Genomic DNA, 20,585 nt, shown 5'->3' on the forward strand with positions numbered 1-20,585 from the left:
TGCGATTTCAGCATTATTTCCTCAGCATGTAGCTTTATGTGATCTTAAAATTAAAATGCCCTATTGAGGAATGTCTTGTGATACAATGATTTGCAATAGAGTACCTTTACATGTGGTTTTTTTGTTTTGTTTTTCTGTAGCACGGTTTAGGTCTTGTCTCTTGAAACTCAACTATGTATTTATAAGACAAATCTCCCATTGCGTGTTTGGTCTCCGTTATGGGTAACAGGCCAGTTCTTTGAAATAAAGAATTCTCTCTATTACAGCCCAAATCTGAACTTCTTAATTTTGATTTTGGATGCTGTTGAATTTTAAATAGAAGGAGCAGGTATCACCTTTAAATTTTGTCACTCTGCTGGGGTAATGTTTATAGAAAACCTTAATTAAAGATTGTTTGGTATAGGCTCCTGTATTAACTGCAAGGGTCTGTTACCATGTCCCCACAGGATGACATTACCTTGACAAATTCACATCAGCAATGCCTGCAAAGACAAATGGATTCAACCAGAATGTCAAATGAATAGGCTCAATGAAAAGTATTTCTCCAGGGGACAAGACCCTTATGACCTCTGACCAGCAAATTCTGGGAAACCAGATTATAATTAGAAGGATGATGGCAGAATGTTGACTGAAACCCATGCTTGTTAGTTATACGGTTTGAATGTTTAATAACATGACTGGATGGGTCTGGCCCTGTGGAGCACAGATGTGGCAAGACCACCACAGCGAGCCTCGGATCTGTCCCCAAACCCAGTATGTCAGGTTCTGGACTTTGTTATAATTCCCCAAAAAGGCAAATTTAACTCCTTACACTTTTGGGTTTAAATTATTAGTGTTTCAGACTGCTATAGAGTAAGAGAGGAGAGCCAAACAAATACCACACAGTAAAACTTCATTTAAAAAACTCCACTTAAATATTTTACTTCTTCCCCAGTATTCCTTCCTAGCAGCCAATAACCTTCTCTCTCTCTCTCTCTTTCTCTTTTTCTCTTGTTCTTTGTTTTTTTTCATTCTTTGTCCACACAGTGCTGGAATATATTGTATTCTGAACAATGAAACTCTGGCTCCAGTTTTGTATTCCAACCAAGAAAAGCAAAGCCTGCAGTTAGCTAGACCCTTTTTTTGTTTGTTTCCAAAGTTTTGCTATTTAAGTTTGCCACCTGGAGACCTCATCTCCTATGTCAAATCGGTTTTCAAATAGTCACCTAATTATTCCTAGGGAAACATTCTGCTGCTAAGAAAAACAGGACTTCCTATGCCTAATTACAGGAATTTGCCAGTGCCTGGGCCTGAACACCCTGGCCCCAGTGCACGGCTTAGGTGGGTGTGGACCCTGCTCACCACTGTGCTCCACGCTTTCTCGTACTCCAAAGAGAAAAGTAACATCCCTTCTGATGAATCTTTCATTCAGTAGCTTCAAGTAATTGGTTACATTGCAGTCAGTTCCAACTAATATATTATCTTGAGTTCCCCAAGAACTTGAATGTGAGGGAGATAATTACAGCCTCAGAGAACTGAGCTGACCCTCATGAACTTAGCTTACAGTTTAACAGTTGACCATAGGTGTGGCTAAAAGCTGTCCAAGGAAGCCCAATAGCCATTGTGTCAAATTTTCTAAACCAAAGCTAGCAGAGGAATTAATTCATTTTTGTATAAGAAAGCAAACAAATACTCCATATTTACTTCTTTCAGGAATTTGAAGACTACATATGCAAAGCATGATTGAGATGGGGTCTTTATTAAGGTCCAATTATGTCCATATGGAGAAGTATTTCTTTACTGGTAAAATGCATGTGTGTAATTGAAGAGTTTAAGATAGTCTCAAAACTCATTTCTGGTCACACTGCCTAGTATTCGTGAATCTTCTAAAATAAACTGGTGAGGGTCTTATTACTTCACAGATTACAAAAGTGTGATTTTCTGAATTTAATGTTATGTTGGTTTTTTAATATTTGCATTTTTCTTAAATTGTATTGATCCTCAAACATTCATGAAAATCAAGAAAACTTTAGAGTGACTATAAGTTTTCCTTGTTCTCTTAATACCCATCCACTGAGCGTAACTACCTTTTGCCCTTTCCGGCAGTGGTCTGTTTATTCAGATATTTTAAATAACAGTTTCAGTAGTTTTCATTTTGTTAAGTTAAAAATATGTTTGCCTATCATGACTTTTTCTGCATTTAACGGTTCTTGCTTTTGAAACTAGAGACAAAGATCAGTCCATACTTTAATTACCTGAGGGCTATCAACAGACATGAAGCTTTTCTTAAAGTAGTAATCATCTTTGAAAAAGAAACTGTACTTTTAAGTGCAATTTATGCATTTACTAATTCTATGCTATGCTTTCAAGATGATGGGCTGCACATTAGCTCTTTCCTTTTATGTTTCATTACTTAATTTGGAAATCAACTTTTATTTCAGGTGCCATAGTAATTTCTCATTGTTGATAGCAGAATTACAATGAGAAAATCTTGAAAAGAATACATTTAGTTTAAATTAAGCCAAAAAAGAAAAAAAGAGAAAGGTAAGCTTAGCCAAGATTCCACTTAGGATTTTATGAATATTTAGTTGCCTTAGAAAACACAAAGTGTTGCCACTTCAAATGGTAATTTCTTCAGAAACTCTAGCCTGCATTAAATGAAATGTTTGTGACAAAATAAACTTACACTGTCAATGTGTAAGAGTTCTTATTTTTCAACAGTCTTATTAATATTTGGTATTATTAGATTCAGTTTTTACCTGTCTTCTGGATATATAACTGTACCTTGTTAGGGATTAATTTTTTATTTCCTGGTTATTAGTATTCTTAAACATGTTTTATATATAGATTGTACATTAACATTTTCTTTTCAGTGAATGCCTATTTTTATCTCTTGTCTACTTTGTTATTGGTTGTATGTTTTCTAACTGCTTTGTAAATATTATTATTATATTCTGAATACTAATCATTGGATGATTAAATGCACTGTAAAAGTTTTCTCTCAATGTATCATTAATTTTTTTCTTTTTTAATGGCGTGTTTGCACAACACTTATATTTTTATGTCCTATATATCCATCTTTTTTTATAACAATTTGTGTTTTTCTGTGTCTTATTGAACATTTCTATCCCAATCTGGGGATTTGAACATACTCCTTTACATTTTCTTTCCTCATTTTTTTTTAAGTTTGCTCTTTGTATATAGATCATCAATCTACTTGGAGTTAATTTGTACGTGTGTTTATGTATTTATTGTTTAATATAAAGATCTAATATCTAGGCCTGTAGTAATTTAACATAGAGAGCCAACTATCTTAGCCTTATTTATTAAAGATCTCCACTTCTCTGGGGTCCTAGAACTGCCATAAGTAAAGTTTCCATACATAAGTGTGCCTACTCTTTGTTGCTCTATTCTGTTAACTTGCAGATTAGTTTATATCTGAACAAATAATGCATTCTCTTTATAATAACTTACCAGATGTGTCTTGAAGGACAGAAAGGCCCATGTTCCCATTCTGATCTCCTTCAAAATTGCTATGACTTTCCTTGGAGCTTTGCTATACCATACAAACTTTAGAATTTGCTTATGGAGTGAAGAAGGATATTAATATTAAATGTTGATTTTTTTTCTACCCTTGGACACAATTTATCTCAATATTAAATTTCCTTTTGCCTTTTATGATTTCTTTTTAGAAATAATATTTATTTATGTATTTTTAGAGAGAGCTGGAGGATGGGGAGAGAGAAAATCTTAAGCAGGCTCCACACCCAGTGCATGAGCCTGTTGCTGGGCTCAGTGGCACACCCCTGAGATCATGACCTGAGCCAATATCAAGAGTCAGGTGCTTAACCAACTCAGCCAATCAGGTGCCCCATTCATCTATGATTTCTTAAATGGGGTGCACTTTATCTAGTTTAACCATCACTCAAGGCTGTCATTAACATTGTTAACATTTTAATATCATGTAAGATGCCAATAGCTTATTATATAATATGGAGGTGTGTAAGAAGGTTTATGTATGCCAGTCCTCACTTGTACTAGATTACAAGGCTTGGAGAAGTTTTAAATCTGCTAATTTATTGTTATAAATCTTCATAATATTAGTGAAGATTTTCCTTATCCTTAATTTTATGAATCAACCTCTGACTTCTTTACAATTATGAATTGCCTGTTTCTAGTAACACTCTTTCCTTCATTCTATTTTTTTCTTTTAATCTGTTGCTGACCAACTTGTTTCCATTTTGTTTAAGATGAAGGTAAACAGTATCGAGGGTTTAAGACATAATAATTAGGTACTATTTTACTGATCAACTACTGTTTACAAATACAACACCTCTATTAGGGGTAGGTGACAATAGCCAACATGTAGATTAAACTGAGAATAACTTGCCCCAGGTTTTAAAGTTGGAATGCCATATAGTCGTGGGCTTCTCCCTGTACCATTCTGCCTCTAAGATAACAAGATGTTACCACTGAAGTTCAATCAGAGACCTTGTAAAATATTCTAAAGCCAGACAAGCTGATCCTGAAGAGAAGTCAGTGCCTTTCCCTGTCCTATGGGCCATGGGCTTCCTGATTTGCTAGACAGTTCCTAGGAAGGATGGGGGAGTAGGAAGAAAAAGAGGCATCCAAGGACTAGATCTGGAGGAGTCTGTCTGAGGCGTTTGTGGTCGACTGAGGAAAGCACCTTCTGTGTGTCAGAGCCGTGGACTGAATGAGAGAAAATGAAGGGAGCTTTGCGGTGGTCAAGCTTTAAGATGGTTCTGTGACAACTCATGCTCCTGTAACAAACATGAAATCAAACACGATTGGTAAATAGGGGATAATAAAAATGTAAAGTGGATTCTGGTTCATGTGTGATTTTTTTTTTCCCCAGTGTAGGAAACCAGAAGAGTAGAAATATGGTAACTGTGAATTAAGAAAGGAAAGGAAAAAGCTACATTGCCTGCAGGGGCCATGCTGACTGTATTTAAGAAACTAAAAACCAGTGCCTCCCTGCAGTCTGTCCGTCCCTCACCACCAGTGCGCGTGCCCAGCCTTGTTCGGCTATCATTGGCTCATGGCAAAATGCTCTTCCTCCAAGGCTCCCCCTGAAATGCAGCCCTTGCCCCAGGGCACCCCCTGTCTCAGCATGGGCTCAGCACCCACCACTCCTCCACAAGAGTCCTTTGTTTTGTCTCGTGCTTTTGGTTTTGGGGGTCAGGGTGCGAGGCATCCAACTTTTTCCTCAACTAATAATTATAAATTTTAATGATAATACTAAATGATGATCATGGTGTTGATGAAGATGGTAAGCTACAAACTAACATAGTTTTTTTCAATTTTTTTAATTTTTTTTTTCCACTAACACAGATTTTGAGCAAAGCTGATAACCCTTTCACCCCATAAAGTTGTTATCTAGACAGTGTATTAACAGAATACAAATTTTCTGTGGAATGTAATTATCATGTTATAGCTGACATGCTACGGCACGCACTGGAGTGGCCTGTCATTTCGTTCAAAAAGTATAAATAAAGGACTTCACTTACGTGGTTATTACTTGGATATTACTTTGGTTGGTGACTCAAATGCGTGTTCTTAACCAAACACTGCTGTGAACTCCTGAATGCTATGGCGTGAATTTATAAGGTAATACTTGGCTCTGTTTACTCTGAGGAGCAGAGTTTCTGTGTCTAGTAGTCAGGTTTTACCCCAGCATCCATGACAAAACCTAGAAAAGTGCTTTTTAATTCAGGGCTTTAGGAAGATCATAAAATGATTTAATGTGTGTTAATAAACCATGCAATGATTTATCTTACTATCGAAGTAGGCAGGATTGTATTTGACAAATGCAGGCTCCTTATGTGAATCTTTAGTTCCTATCTCACCTTTACCGCGGGGCTCTGAGTCCAGCCTAGATTTCTTGTCTTGCATGGCCTGAACACGGGAGTGTTTATTCTGAGGGGCCCCGTTATGGCCTGATGATTTTTGTCTGGTTGTTAACTTCCTCATGTCAAGACCGTGCTACTATTTGCAGAAAAATGATTAGTCTGTGTGTCTGTAATTGCCCGTGGGTCACTTTCAGTGCCAAGTCTTCACCACTACCATTTTTATATATATATATTTTATATATATATATATATATATATATATATATATATATATATATATATATTTTTTTTTTTTTTTACTGCTACCATTTTTAAAGGGAGATAGTTAGTTTTTCTCCAGTATGGTCATCAAATGCCTGTTGTAAATTTTGTATTCCCAAGGCATGAGCAGGTAGCCAAGAGCCTCTTTAGTTCTGATCCTGCTCTCCATTTCCTCTGTAAAGCTGGAGCAACAGAAATGATCAGATTCTGTTCTTTCTGGCAAGAAGAAGAGGAGTCTGAACTGGAAACAGGAGCAGAACCGTGGCCCCTGACGTTCTCTGATGGATGCCAGCATACATCTCAAACTGTTACAGGGTGTATCCTGTTGCCACTTTCCAGGGTTATCTTTTTAACTATGTTCCCCTGTCTGGATATTGTTTTGTATTTTTGTTTTGATTTCTGTTGTCTTGCAGCACAAAATACTTGAGATGATATTCTGCTATTTCACTATTAGAAACTGAAGTGACCAAAGTATAAAAAATAGTATTAGAGGATTAAAAACACGAACTACAGGGCGCCTGGGTGGCTCAGTGGGTTAAGCCGCTGCCTTCGGCTCAGGTCATGATCTCAGGGTCCTGGGATCGAGTCCCGCATCGGGCTCTCTGCTCAGCAAGAAGCCTGCTTCCCTCTCTCTCTCTCTCTCTGCCTTCCTCTCCGTCTACTTGTGATCTCTCTCTGTCAAATAAATAAATAAAAAAATAAATAAATAAAAATAAAAACACGAATTACAAAGAAATGTCTTTCTTCCAGAATACTCCTTCATAATTACGGGGGAATAGTATTCCTTCCTAATTCATGTTGAGCCCTTATTTATTTTATCTTATTTTTTCTGGAGAAGTAGGACATCTTTTCGAAGACACAGTGCTTGTATTCAAATACATGTCTATTCTGGGGCCACAAGATCATGGTGTTTGAGAGTGAACATTAACAGCCAGGTGTTCCTGGCCCTACAGTTCCCAGACTGTCCCTTACACACTGCCCCACTGGTCCTGCTCACTTTGCCTGAACACCCAACCCCCTTCTTCCCAAGAACCCTTTCAAAGGACCAGTATTTTTCAAAGGAATCAATATTTGTTGTATAAATAGAGGAAACTTTTGTAATTAAAAGCAGAACAAAGGCTAATCTATTTTTTTAAGAAACTAGTCAGATGGATTACTTTTGCTACTGCTCCAGTTTTCCCAGTAAGAACTTTAGTCAGAGAAAAAGACACTGAATTATGTCATAGATGCTACAAAGAAAGATGAAAGAAGTGTAGGGGGAAGCATGAGCACTAATGGTTCAGGAATACGTGCTTAGGTTTGGGGCAGGAAGAAAACTGATTTTTAATTTGTATGCAAGTAAACAAAGGCATCAGAGGATGGTGTGTGAATGCCTGTCGCTAAGAACAGACAGTGATTGCTGAAATGAGAGAGAGATCAGCAACTAGACATTTTAAAGATTTTATTTATTTTTTTAAAAAGATTTTATTTATTTATTTGACCAACAAAGATCACAGGTAGGCTGAGAGGCAGGCAGAGAGAGGAAGGGAAGCAGGCTCCCCACTGAGCAGAGAGCCCGATGGGGGGCTCGATCCCAACACCCTGGGATCATGACTGGAGCCGAAGGCAGAGGCTTTAACCCACTGAGCCACCCAGGCGCCCCAAAATTTTATTTATTTATTTGAGAGAAAGAGAGAGAAATTGATTGAGTGGGGGAGGAGCAGAGGGAGAGGGACAAGCAGACTTGGCACTGAGCATAGAGCCTGATGCCAGGCTCGATCTTATGACTCTTAGATCGTGACCTGAACCAAAATCAAGAGTCCGTCAATCATTTGAGCCACCCAAGCGCCCCTAAGCAACGAGACATTTTAAAAAGCATTGAGATACAGTTGGGCTACAATAGTCCTGAACAGCCTAATGAAAAAAATGAGGCAAGGTAAAAAACAAAACAAATCACAAGAAAAATGAACCCAAAAAGGAGATCTGTTTGATAGTGATGTGTTTTCATTTATGGATTGTGTCAGTCGACCTCATTATTGTGAGCGTAGGACAATCTGGGTGGGCTTGGAGTGAAGAGTGGGCAGGGTATCCACTGTGCCTTCTCATCCAGGTCACCAGTTGTTAAGAAGTTTTATTCTGGAAAGTCAAAATTGCTCCTGAATGTACATAGTAATTCCTGGAGGAGGTGTTTTTTTTTTTTTAATAGTCATTTAAAATTTTTTACAAATCAGTTTCTTCCTGTCTTTTCTGTCTGATTTCCTAAGAACGATGCTACATTGGTAATTATGTTGAAGTTCCAAGTTAATAGATTTTGTTATTACAGAAACTGATCAGATATCATGACTGCATGTACATTATACTCAATGGCACAGCTTCATAATTTTGAGTACCATTTTAATCTTGCTGCTTCTTCTCAACTGATTTGAACCATACACCTTGGGATGCCTGACAGGCAGTGTACTCTATGTTTAATGATTCAAACATTCTTGTGATGTTATGATAATCCACAATTTATATGACAGTAGTGAAAAGACTACTTTAGGTTCACTCTAATGACCGGATATTAAAAATATAACTAATCTTATACCATGAGACACAAAGCTAGCCATGTTAGCATCGACCTTGACAATAAGTATGGGTTCTCATTTCTTATCTCTCATACTGGCTTACAATTTTTTTTTTTAATTGGGATGCTCTGTGTATGATTGATCCCATTTCAGTGAAGTAGAGTTGACCCTTGAACAACATGCGAGTTAGGGTACAAGCCACCCCTGCAGTCAGACATCCACATATAACTCTTTACTCCCCCCAAATGTAACTACTAGTAGCCTACTATTGACTAGAAGCCTTACTGATAACATAAAGTTGATTAAAACATATTTTATGTTTTAGGTAACATATTGTATGTTTTATATATATTATATACTGTAGTCTTACAGTAAAGCAAGCTAATTTGCTATGCTATTGAAAAATCATAAGGAAGAGAAAACAAATTTATTATTTATCAGAACAAATTCATGTATGAGTGGACTCGTGTAGTTCAAACCAATGTTGTCCAAGGGACAACTACATATTTTAAATAAAATGAAATGCCTCAGAGTTTTAAATGTCCTTGACTACTAATGTTTTCTCCCTTGCTTTTAATGGGAACAGCATTAACCTATGCTTGAAAATTTCTTATGGTTTAGCCTTCAGAATATTAATTACTTCTAGACTCCAGTTTCCTTTAACTAGGGTTGGGCTCCATCAAGTCAATACATAATTATTCATTATTTAAATAATCAAAAAGTAGTAAATTTTCATCCACGTAAAATCTTGTATTTAAAATAAGTGAATTTGGCTCTCAAGGGATCTCTTTTACTTACAGGAAGTACTGTTGAGAATTTCCTTCAGATAGAGCCAAAATAGGAAGACTACAGGCTCCACTTCATTACAAAAAAGCGGGTTGTTACAGTTTCAGGTGAAATAATTAATGTTAGCTTATTGATTTTTTAAATAGACAGTCTCTGCCATCTGGAATGAAAACATTAGCTAGGGAGAATGCATTGTGGTTTGGTGATACTCCTAGGTTGTGATTAAATCACAAACACAGATGTATGTCGTTGTACCTAGTGAAGGTTCTGTTTTATGTGATTGTTGCTATTAATCCCTGTTTCCCATATTAAAATACGTGATTTAGAGGTGCTTGCATGCCTCAGTCAAACATCTGCCTTCAGCTCAGGTCATGATCCCAGGGTCCTGGGATCCAGCCCCTTGTGGGGCTCCTTGCTCATCGGGAAGTCTGCTCCTCCCTCTCCCTCTGCCTGCCACTCGCCATGCTTGCATGCTCACGCTCTCTCTCTCTCTCTCCATCAAATAGAAATAAATAAAATCTTTTATAAAATAAATATCTGAGCTGACCTCAGAAAGTAAGCATAGCAAATAGCCTGACACATACTAATCACGTCTTGCTCATTAATTCCATTTATTTTGCAGTTAGAAATCAATGACTTGTTAAATTTACATGGTTTATCAGCCTGGAGAGGGATGGAAGTTTCCATTCTAATTTTTCTTATCTAATTTTATGTACTCATTTCTTTCCTCTAGGAAATAACAGAAACTAAGTGGCTTTTCTATTCTGTTTTCTAATATTGTAGCTTATTTTGGGGAATAGGGATTATTTCAGTTCAGAATACAGACATCTAAGTAGACCCTCGATTATTCGCTTCTTGATGCGCGTATTAATAATATGCTATAAGGGGTGCCTGGGTGGCTCAGCTGATTAAGCGTCTGACTCTAGATTTAGACTCAGGCAATGATCTCAGGGTTGTGAGATTGTGCCCCCTGGTCAGCTCCATGCTCAGCAGGGAGTCTGCTCTGAGGATTCTCTCTTCCTCTCCCTCTGCCACTCTCCATGCTCCTGTCCTCGCTTTCTCTTACTCTCTCAAATAAAAATAAATAAATCTTTAAAAAAAATAATAATGTGCTATAATAATAATAACTACAGGGTAATGAGTACCCTGCCATAGTGGTAGAGATGTCATATTCATATTTCTAAATATTAAAGCAACTGTGCAGATGTTAATTTTTAAAAGTCTTTGCTATGTTTATTTTGTAATCATGATTTCTTAGTCTTTATTAATTTGATACGACTTGGGGAAATTAGTATGCCCTTCCCTTTTTTGTTGCATATGTTTGGGGGCGTAGGAGGAACAAAATGTGAGAGAATAGGCAGAGCATGGAGGGGGCAGAAGGATGAAGTTGAAGAGAGACGCAGTGAATGGTTCCATGAACCCTTCCGTAAGCGGTATCAACCAAGAAAACACAAAGTTCACAAGATGAGTATTTTCTTCTCTCATGGACTTAGAAAGTATGATAATTCAGGACCATTTTCAGCATATATTAATTATATAGCTTTGTGGTATATGTTTCCTATCAGATGTGATGTGTATATTCTTTTTTTCTTATTTCTTAAGCTGCACAGATGACAGTCATGAAGCACTTTTACTACAATATTCAGCAGATACTAATTTGAGCATATAAACCAATTTTATGTAGCAGAAAGCAATGTTAGCTGCGACGTGAAGGTCCTCCTGTCAAGTAACAGTTCTATACTTGGGCTTCCTATATCTGAGGAAGTACTTGACGGGCATGCCTTCCTCAGTTGGGTTCACAACTCATCTGCAACACTAAACGCAGATAAAATAAAGATCACATCTTGGTTAAAGGTTTGTACATGAAAGCCCCTTGCATATAGAGCCAATATTTTGTCCAGATGGTAACTGTAGAGGACGTGTTCTCTTTCAGCCCTTTTCTTCTCCCATTTCCTCTCAAGGTCTTTATCTCAATGCTCTGGTGCTCCGTAGTGACACCGAGTTTAATATTTTTTAAGTGAGGGAATTGTGACTAAGGAAGGTTAAGTAACTTATCCAAGCTCTACAGCTTATAACTGATTACTAAGTGACAGAGGGTGGGATTCAAGTCAAATTCCATCTGAATCCACAGCCCCTTCTCCACTCATGAGTCACACAGTGTAGGGTATTCTGTAGTTGCCCTTCATATGAAAGGTATTCTGTGTTTTTCATGAATTGAATAAACTTAATATCTGATGCTGAAGTTTCCATATTTTCCAGAATATATCTCTCTTTGATTTAGAAAATATGTGAACATAAGTCCCCTCCTTCAAAAGACGTAGACCAGGTAGGAGCCCTTTAAAACTAAAAGGGAATCTTCAAGTCAATGAGAATATAAAGTGGGACTTGTTTGATTAGAGCTTTGATGTTTTCAGAAGAGTCATGTCATTGTGTCCTGGATCCAGGCTGGCCATCATTAGAAGAGCCCGGAGAGCCTCAAGAGCACAGCAACAATTGTGGACATTTTCAAAACTCCTTTTCAGCAAAAATAGTTTCAGTGTCAAAATGGAAATGTGTTAAATAAATTCTCTATGATATTGAATGTTTTAATTTCCTGTGTTTACTCCTAGGAAAATAAAGCATGGTAGAATTTATAATCTCTGTGTTTTATACTGATGATACAGATCTTATGATTGGTTACCATATTGTCCTGAAAAGTATTGTGTGTGATGTCATCATCGTATTTATCTGACCAGGGTGATGTTGGTATTGGGTGTGTGAGGTAACCTCCCAAGATAGGAAAACAAAGTCTGGAGATAGATTTGGGGGAGGGTGGGTGGTGAGATGGGAATGGCTGATGCATAAGATGATAGAAACTGTTTGCCTGATACTTACCTGTGCAAAATCAACACATCATGTGTATTTACATAGATTCCCTTATCATATAGAGCGCTTACTGTTTGCTAGGCAGGGTGCAGTAGGCATGTAAGTGAATGACGGTTCTCTTCCTGGCTTGCTGATACCTAGCATGGCAAACACATGTGGAGCCCAATTGTTGAAATAGCCAATGACTCTTGTTATGACAGAAGTTAGGATAGAGTTAGGTCTTCTCATTCATGACTGCTTAGATCAGGGAAGGCTTTGCCAAGGAAGTAACACAGGGGCAAAAGTTTGAAAGATGAAATAGACTTACTATTTTTTTTTTTTTTTTTTTTTGCTCTGGAGAAGATGATGAAACAGCAAGGGCCACTATTTTCTTCCGTGAAGTTACCAAGTATGAGATATTTCTTTGGGATGAAAGGGGGAAAAAAAAGAGGTATCTAGTATCTGTAAAAGCCATACTTAAAGGATGCAAAGGATGAAAGTAAAAGGATAGAAAAAATGTCTATCAGACAAATGTTCATGAAAAGAAAATCTGTTACATGAAATAGTCCTGAAATAGCAAAGATTCCTTCCTCACCCATGGGATGTCTGATAAACTTAGTGGTATGGCTAATTGCAAATGTTTGTACTTTAGTTATACACCATTGCTATAAATATTTTTGATCAGTCAAAAAATAAGTGTTGGGCGCTTGTTATTTCTTAAATATGGAGTTGGCATCCAATTAGATCGTTTAAGTCAGAATTTAATTGCAATATCAAAAAATGTTGCTATTTTCAGTGGCAAGCTTTCTGGCATTCTCTTGATTTAACATGGTGATAGGTAGTGGTTTGCTATGGTAAATATTAGCTTGACCTTTGTGGCAAGAAATGACATTTCTGGGTTGATTGTGTGTGTGTGTGTGTGTGTGTGTGTGTGTGTGTGTGTCTGCTATACTTATATTAGCATGTGGAAAACAGTCATACCATTGCTCTCAAATACAGTGTTCATCCAGTTGTTACATATCACTATTGATTTTTGGAGATCAAAATCCCTTTTATTTGTAAGATGATAAATACTAAGGTGTGGCTACATAAGAAGGACACTTACTTTGTGAAATAATATAAAATTAAATTTTTGAGGCATACCAAATAGTGAAGCTCAGAATGCTAATTTTACTTAACTGGAATTCTTCCAGAATTTTGATTTTCATAGCCCTGTAGCCAAAAATAATGTTTTGTCTTAAAACTAAGATCTCTGTCTAGAGTCTCTCTGGTCTCATAAATATCTTCTACATACATGGTTTAGTAAACATAGGATAGTTTAGTCAAGGTTGGTTTGTATTTCAGAGTCGATGCTATTAGAAAGAAAATGATGTTTGATTACCAGTGTGAACCATTACCTGCCATTTAAAGCAAAAGCAAGATTTCTGGTTGATGCTTATTGATATTTCCATTCAGGCATATTGGTATGTACACTAATATGAAATTGTTTTTCTATGTGAAATAATTTTTGAGTACCATGATACAAAGTGTAAAAAAAAAATACTGTTGTAAGTTTCTCAAGTGACTTTTGCAGGGAGAGAAGGTTGAAACTGAAGCTATATTTCTTTCAGAACTTTGAGTCAGAGTGGTATAATCAATGGAATTTACCAATTAAAAATAGAACATATGGACATGAGCCAATGCAGTTGATAACCAGACTTTTCTAGAAACTGCCATCACTGCAGTTACTAGATCCAATACTATAAAGTGTAGTACCCACAATGCATTTTTATGTTAATTTCTTTGGACTAATATCTTTAAAATATTACCAAAAAAGATATTGAATACTTTGTTTGCTCAGATTATACTAGATGGTGATGACTACATTAAGGAGTCCTGTGAGATCATTTCTGCTACAGTCTGATTCTGACCTGTCTACAAGCCAAGAAAAATAAAGACAAAAAATGGATGTGCAATTATATTTCACTGATTTCAACAAAAGATAATCTTTTCAGACATGCACCTAGCTTTTTTAAATTATGATTTATTATCGATTTGAAGTTAATTATTGAAATTTTAATAAGATACTATGGTAGAATGAATAACAACGCAAGGTAGAATGAATAACAATGCAATATTACATGTAGAATATTATATCATTAATACTTTCTCCTCCTGGACGGGCTGCTCTGAGCTCTGCATAGAGGGACTGATGTGCAACTGGCAAATTTTTAGAAAAACAGAACCTAGAACAACATAGCTTAGTGAAGAAGATCAGTGCACACATCCCTATCATCCTAAGTGTACAATGCTGGTCTCGTCTGCCATCACAGAGATCATTTTCGGGATGATCCTCCTTTTTATACCTTGAAAGGTCAGTGTCTTCAGCAGTCTCTTACCTCATTTAATGATTTTCATTTGGGAAAATTGTTCTCTAGTAATACTGGCTAGTTTAAAATTGGGTCCACAAAAGATACGTTATCCATTTACATTTAGCCCTCTAATCATTGCTTTGGAAACGTTGATCTAATCTACTGATTCTCACACTCTGTTGTGTGTCAGAATGAATTGGAGGGCATATAAAGTACAGATTCCTCCCAGAGATTGTGATTTAGTAGATCTGGGATAGGGGCCAATAAATTGCAATTCTACCAAGTTCCCAGGTGACCCTGATGCTCTATAGTCCCCTAGAAACAGCATAAATCATGGATCAACCCTTCCCATTTGAAGGGAAAAGTTAGAGAAGTTATTATCAATCAAATCAAGGCCACCAATTGTTGAGTTTTTGTCGATGTTGCTTTGTTTTCATATCAAACAGTCTCCCTGGAATTTCTTTGCTGATGTGTTTTCCCAGACCCTTTACCTGCTCTTGGGTGGAGGCAAGATTTCCTTATCAGAAGACCATTTGGTAACCAATTAGGTTGTTTCAGTGGAGAGGAATCACTGTAAATTGAATATCCATTGTCTAATAGGAATTGGCGATGTTCCTCCAAGAGATAGAAAATTCAGATAAAGAAGCTATTTGAATTAGAAATAAAAGTGAGTATACTGTACTCTATATTCCCTGTTCTTTGGGAGTCTGTGGGTTCCAAGTCTACTGCCTGCAGGCAAATTTGTATAACTGTGACAATAGTTTGAGAAACGTGAGGGTGGGAGAAGATGCAATGTGAATGCATCAGAGAACAAGAGAGGAATTACAGGTATTGGTGAATAATGTGTAGCTTTCCTATAAAGTGCAATTAATAGTTCAGGCAAACAAGTTTTAAAGTTTAGTGCATCTAGATTCCAGAATCGTGGGATTTGATGCTGCATGAAAAGTCTGCGTCTGATTACAGATGAGCAGAAGGTACCTTATTGTTTTAGAATAAATCAGATTACATGACCTTCTTTGCTTCTTTCCAGTGGGTCTGTAGTCAGCACCCAAGACTGGTTTGAGAAAATGTCATTGTGAGCTAGGGGTCTGAGGATATTTCTGGAAATCCTTCGATGCCATATAGTTTGTTGTTTTTTTTTTAAGATTTTGTTCATTTAGTTGACAGACAGAGATGACAAGTAGGCAGAGAGGCAGGCGGGGGGGTGGGGGGGAAGCAGGCTCCCTGCTGAGCAGAGAGCCCGATGCAGGGCTGGATCCCAGGACCCTGGAATCATGACCTGAGCTGAAGGCAGAGGCTTAAACCACTGAGCCACCCAGGCACCCCTAGATAGTTTTTTATACATCTTTTTGTTTTGCCTATATACCTGCATAATAAGCATCGGAACTGTCATAATCACTTTTGAATGACGTTTTGGTATCCCTCTTATATGTTTATTACTAGTTTTGCATATTCTGTTTAAAACCACTGAGAAACAATTAGACAGTGGTTTCATTTTTCAACAGTAGATTATATTAAAAATTATTGAATGAGTGTAAAATGAATGTAAAGTGATTTTTAGATCAGCTTCCAACATTTTTATTAAATTGAATTAACGTTTATTATATTGACATTTTTAAAATGCCTATTTATTCTAGACTGGCATTTGAGTTAGCTTACTATGGTTTTTATATTATAGAACTTAAAATCTTTCTTTCCAAGTCAGTAAAACTGGTTTTATAAATGCCCAAAAAGAAACTTAGTGACATTTCTTCACAGACATTGTTGAGATGATGTGAGAGGAATTATGCAGTAATCTTAATATTGAAGTTGTTGGTTCATGGAACCATGGTAATCAATATACTTGGGGTGATTTTAATGATGCTTATTTTTCCTCTGAGAAACAAGTGATACCTATTTTATGATAAATGTCCCGTGTCTTTTCACTTGAAACTAACGTTTCATTGTTAAGAGGTGAAAGACAAGACCACTAATGGAAAAAACAAATAAACAAACAAACACTGAAAAAATGTGGGATGAAATGTAAATAAATCTCAAGTGGAATAACTTGGTCAACATGAGGAAGTCACATTGCATTATTTTATGTGGAATGCCTTTTCCTGGAACCTCTGAGAAATAGGATAATTACTAACTTACTCTTTTGGAGTTTTATTTTATTTTTTATGATGATAAAAGCTGGGAAACTGTTTTTGTCAATTGCGGTTTGAGGGTATGATTTAAATTTAAAATGAAAAAGGATGTCTATTATGTCATTAGTGAGATTATGTTATTCCTCTTACACGTTTATCACTAGTTTTGCATATTCTGTTCAAAACCACTCTGAAACATTGGGTGGTTCTATTTTTCATCACTAGATCATGTTAAAATTTATTCTGAATCTCTCTGATAATAATCCCCGAACAGGATGGCAGACTTGAGAATGTGATGGGAAGCCTGTTGCGTTAGAGACCACCTGCCCCAGACTAAGCAGGTCCCCTTAGTCATAAATTCATTAATGAGTGCTTTCCTAGCCTTAGTAACCTTCAGCACACCCTTTTTTACTTTCTTTGGGTCTAAAATAGGAAGCTCATTTGTCCTAAATGAGTGGATTTCTTCTTACTATGAGAAGCTGTTGTTCAAAAGAACTCTTGCATATTCCGGTATAAACAAAATAAAAGGAAGGTTGCAGTGGTTAGGGGAAGAACCTCTTTTAGAGAGTGCTGTGAGTCCACTCCCAGGTTCCACAGCATCCTGAGGGACAGGGAATTTGAACACCATTGTAGCAAATTCTTTTTTTTTTTTTTTAAAGATTTTATTTTATTTATTTATTTGACAGAGGGAGAGAGAGATCACAAGCAGGCAGAGAAGCAGGCAGAGAGAGAGGGGGAAGCAGGTTCCCTGCCGAGCAGAGAACCCGATGTGGGGCTCGATCCCAGGACCCTGGGATCATGACCTGAGCCGAAGGCAGAGGCTTAACCCACTGAGCCACCCAGGCGCCCCCATTGTAGCAAATTCTAAGTTTCCCCCCAGGTCCTAAATGCAATGCTCGGGTCCATCATCCCTGAGATAAATTGCCAACTCCACAGGATTTCCATCTCTTGAATTTTATATAATGATTTCTTAACTGAGTCAAAGTTTAGTTGTAATATCAAATGGAATTAAATATTTTTTTTTGACTGACAGGAACATAGGATTTTCTTGTTTTGACTTAAATCACATGCACTTCGGAATAACTTCTTTTTTAAAAACCTTGTAACTTATCGGTCAGAATATAATTTTGCAAGAGGTAGAAGTTAATCCTTGAAAGAAGGACAATTCAGTGCCACTTTCTTCAGCCGTGGGTTATCTGCCTAAAGACTCAACAGTCTTCCTCCCTTCCACCGGAACTCTATGTCTCCTTGTTCTCTTTCCCCTGCCCCACACTCTGTGGTTGACCAAGATCCTTCCTTCATCTGATTGTTCTGGGAACCTTGAAACACACTGCTTTTCCCCTTTCCTTCTCTGTTGCTACGAATATGTCAAGAATGACATTCTCCCTGCTGATCTAGTTTAGAAAAGTGAGAAGAGTTCTCAGAACTAGTGGATTATCAATTTTGGGTGTGCCCTTGGGAGTGGCTAGACGCTCCAACCCAGTTTGTGATACAGAATTTATTTCTCATAGAGAAATGGTGCCATAAGCGTCCACCAAAGACTATATAATGTTTAGTAGTATATAGTACAGTTCATTTACTCTACAGGTGAATGCCACAATGTTTGTTGGTGTGGGAGCCTATCCTCTATTATAAATGCTATTTCTATAGAAAAGTGGGGTCTGTCTTTCAGGTAGAGGTGAATGCAGAATATTCCAAGCTGGGGACTCAGCTTATTTATTGATTGATCTACAGGTGCATATATTATACTCAGTGGTTCCGCGTCTATCCATTAAACAGCGTCCACACTTCTTTTCCTTTTTCTTTTCCACATTGAATTTAGCCTCCGAGGCTGAAATAGAGGGGACATTTTCAGATCTGAGCTATGTTTTCGTTTTAATTTGATAGAATAGAACCTGGATGCAATAAAATTGAGAGGTGGTACTGAGATCCTGTTAGGGTTTGTGAAATGGTCAATTGTCTTACATAAATAGCAAGTAAAAAATCCAGCGAGTTCTTCATAAACATTTTATTCTGGGGTGTGCTTATTTTCTGAAACTACCTCTACTAAATCTCCTGTCAGTCTTGAAACTCGAAGGCAGAAAAGCTTCTAGTGCCACAGCCAACTGCAGTGTAGCGGGAGAAACAGGCAACAAAAATAGAACACCAGGATTGCTGTGCGTGGGTGAGGCAGAAACCACATTATGAGCAAAAGCTTCCAGTATTATTTTAGAACCAATACAGAGCTCTGCACTTCTCTCCTCTCTCTTCCAAAAACACATACTATAAAAATAAAATGAAATTAAATGTATGTGCATTTGCCCTCTTAGAATTATGATTCTTAATTTTTTTTTTTTTGCCTGCCTTTCTTTGGAGGCGAATCTCCCGTGTGGAAATACAGTGTGTAAAGCAAGCTTGGAGGGAGGAAAGAGTTAATTGCTTTTAAGGCCCTGCAATAGAGAATTATGGTTTGAAAGATAGAGGCTGGACAGCTGGGTTTGCTGGGGTATTTTTAAATGCATTAATGCAGGCTCCAATCACTCGGCCATGCTTGACCTATTTTTGGCTCAGGCCGACCATTGTTCTATTTCTGTGCCTGTGGGCCATGCCGTTGTTGATTCATATGCAAATGGATTATCACTAGCTTTAGCCAACTTGAGCTGAGGGAGACCAGAGAGGGGGAAGAGACACACACAAACAGATAGAAGGGCGCCGGCCGAAGCCACTTGCAGGGCTGAGGGTTCCTGCCACGAAACTCTAGCAGCCTGAAGAACTAGAAGCCAGGTTTAATTGGTTTCTTTTTCTCGTGGGTAGAGTTAATATTTTTCTACTTATTCTGACAAAGCAATAACCCCGAAGCACATTCCTGTTTCCCACCTGCTTTTAGTTTCCGGGAGAACCTAAACTCCAGAGAGCCATAGCATCCACTCGGTCCTTTCTGCTCAGTACACAGGTTGGTAACATAGGAAAAGTGTCCAGGTCTTTGAGAGAAGTGTATGTCCACCTTAACAGCAAGGAAATCATTGTTGAAGTTGGTCGGCTGCTGCCTCTCCTCGGGGAGGAGGGAGGACCAGGGAGGGCAGCTCCTGGGGCCCGTGCACTGAGCAGCGATGAATCTTTCATGTAGCTGAAGTAAGAGTGATTGGAATATGCTGCAGACAATTTACGAGAGTGACTCGTGTTTTTCCTCAGATGGGGTGGCTGGACGAGAGCAGCTCTTGGCTCAGCAGAGAATGCACAGTATGATCAGCTCAGGTAAGCTCCTCTTCCATAACTGAGACATTTTACGTGTGAAAGGAGGCTGACTTGGGAAATGGAGCTAAGAGAAAGCACCTCTCAAGGATTTGCTGCTTTTGGTGTTGATGTTGCTGTTTTCCTGGTGCGTCTGTAGGGTTTAACTTAGATCCCTTCCATTACCGTTTCTGTGCATATTCAGTGTTTAGGGACGACAGCTTCTGAATGAAATCTCAGAGCTTCTGGAGAAAGCTGGGACTGAGATAAGTGAAATGTAGTTGGGGGTGCTTTGCCTTACTGTGCAACTAGAAGAAGGAGATCTGTGCTGATGGCAAGGGATTCTAATGGGACTTTGAAAATCAGGTAAGTTCAGAGTGGAGCTTCCTTCAGTTTGGACTGCAGCCTGCGCTAGCCCGATGCTTTTAGATTTACAGTGTGCATCCAGAAACACAGCTCTTTCTAGACCTGCCTTCCAAAATGGGTTTGCTTGGAGTTGCAAAGGTAGTTTTTAATGCGGCTTTCTCTCATCAGCCCCAAATAAAACTATTTAGTGGTGGGATACAATTATTATTAGCAGATGGTTGATATAATTTTCTCGAACAACAT

At 37.8% G+C, this 20,585-nt stretch overlaps 1 protein-coding gene across 9 annotated transcripts in view; it reads left to right on the forward strand.

Annotated features, from left to right (window-relative positions):
- Positions 1-20,585, forward strand: part of HDAC9 (histone deacetylase 9) — a 938,635-nt gene that overhangs the window by 376,409 nt on the left and 541,641 nt on the right. For 8 of the 9 annotated variants that reach the window (XM_047696020.1, XM_047696021.1, XM_047696022.1 and 5 more), the window contains exon 3: positions 19,938-20,000. In XM_047696020.1, coding sequence (XP_047551976.1) covers positions 19,938-20,000 — 63 coding nt within the window. Of the gene's footprint in view, positions 1-19,732; positions 20,001-20,585 lie in introns of those variants that run through there. The other variant, XM_047696025.1, reaches the window with a different exon arrangement.

This window comes from Lutra lutra, chromosome 11 (assembly GCF_902655055.1).
Source record: "Lutra lutra chromosome 11, mLutLut1.2, whole genome shotgun sequence".
NCBI lineage: Eukaryota > Metazoa > Chordata > Mammalia > Carnivora > Mustelidae > Lutra > Lutra lutra.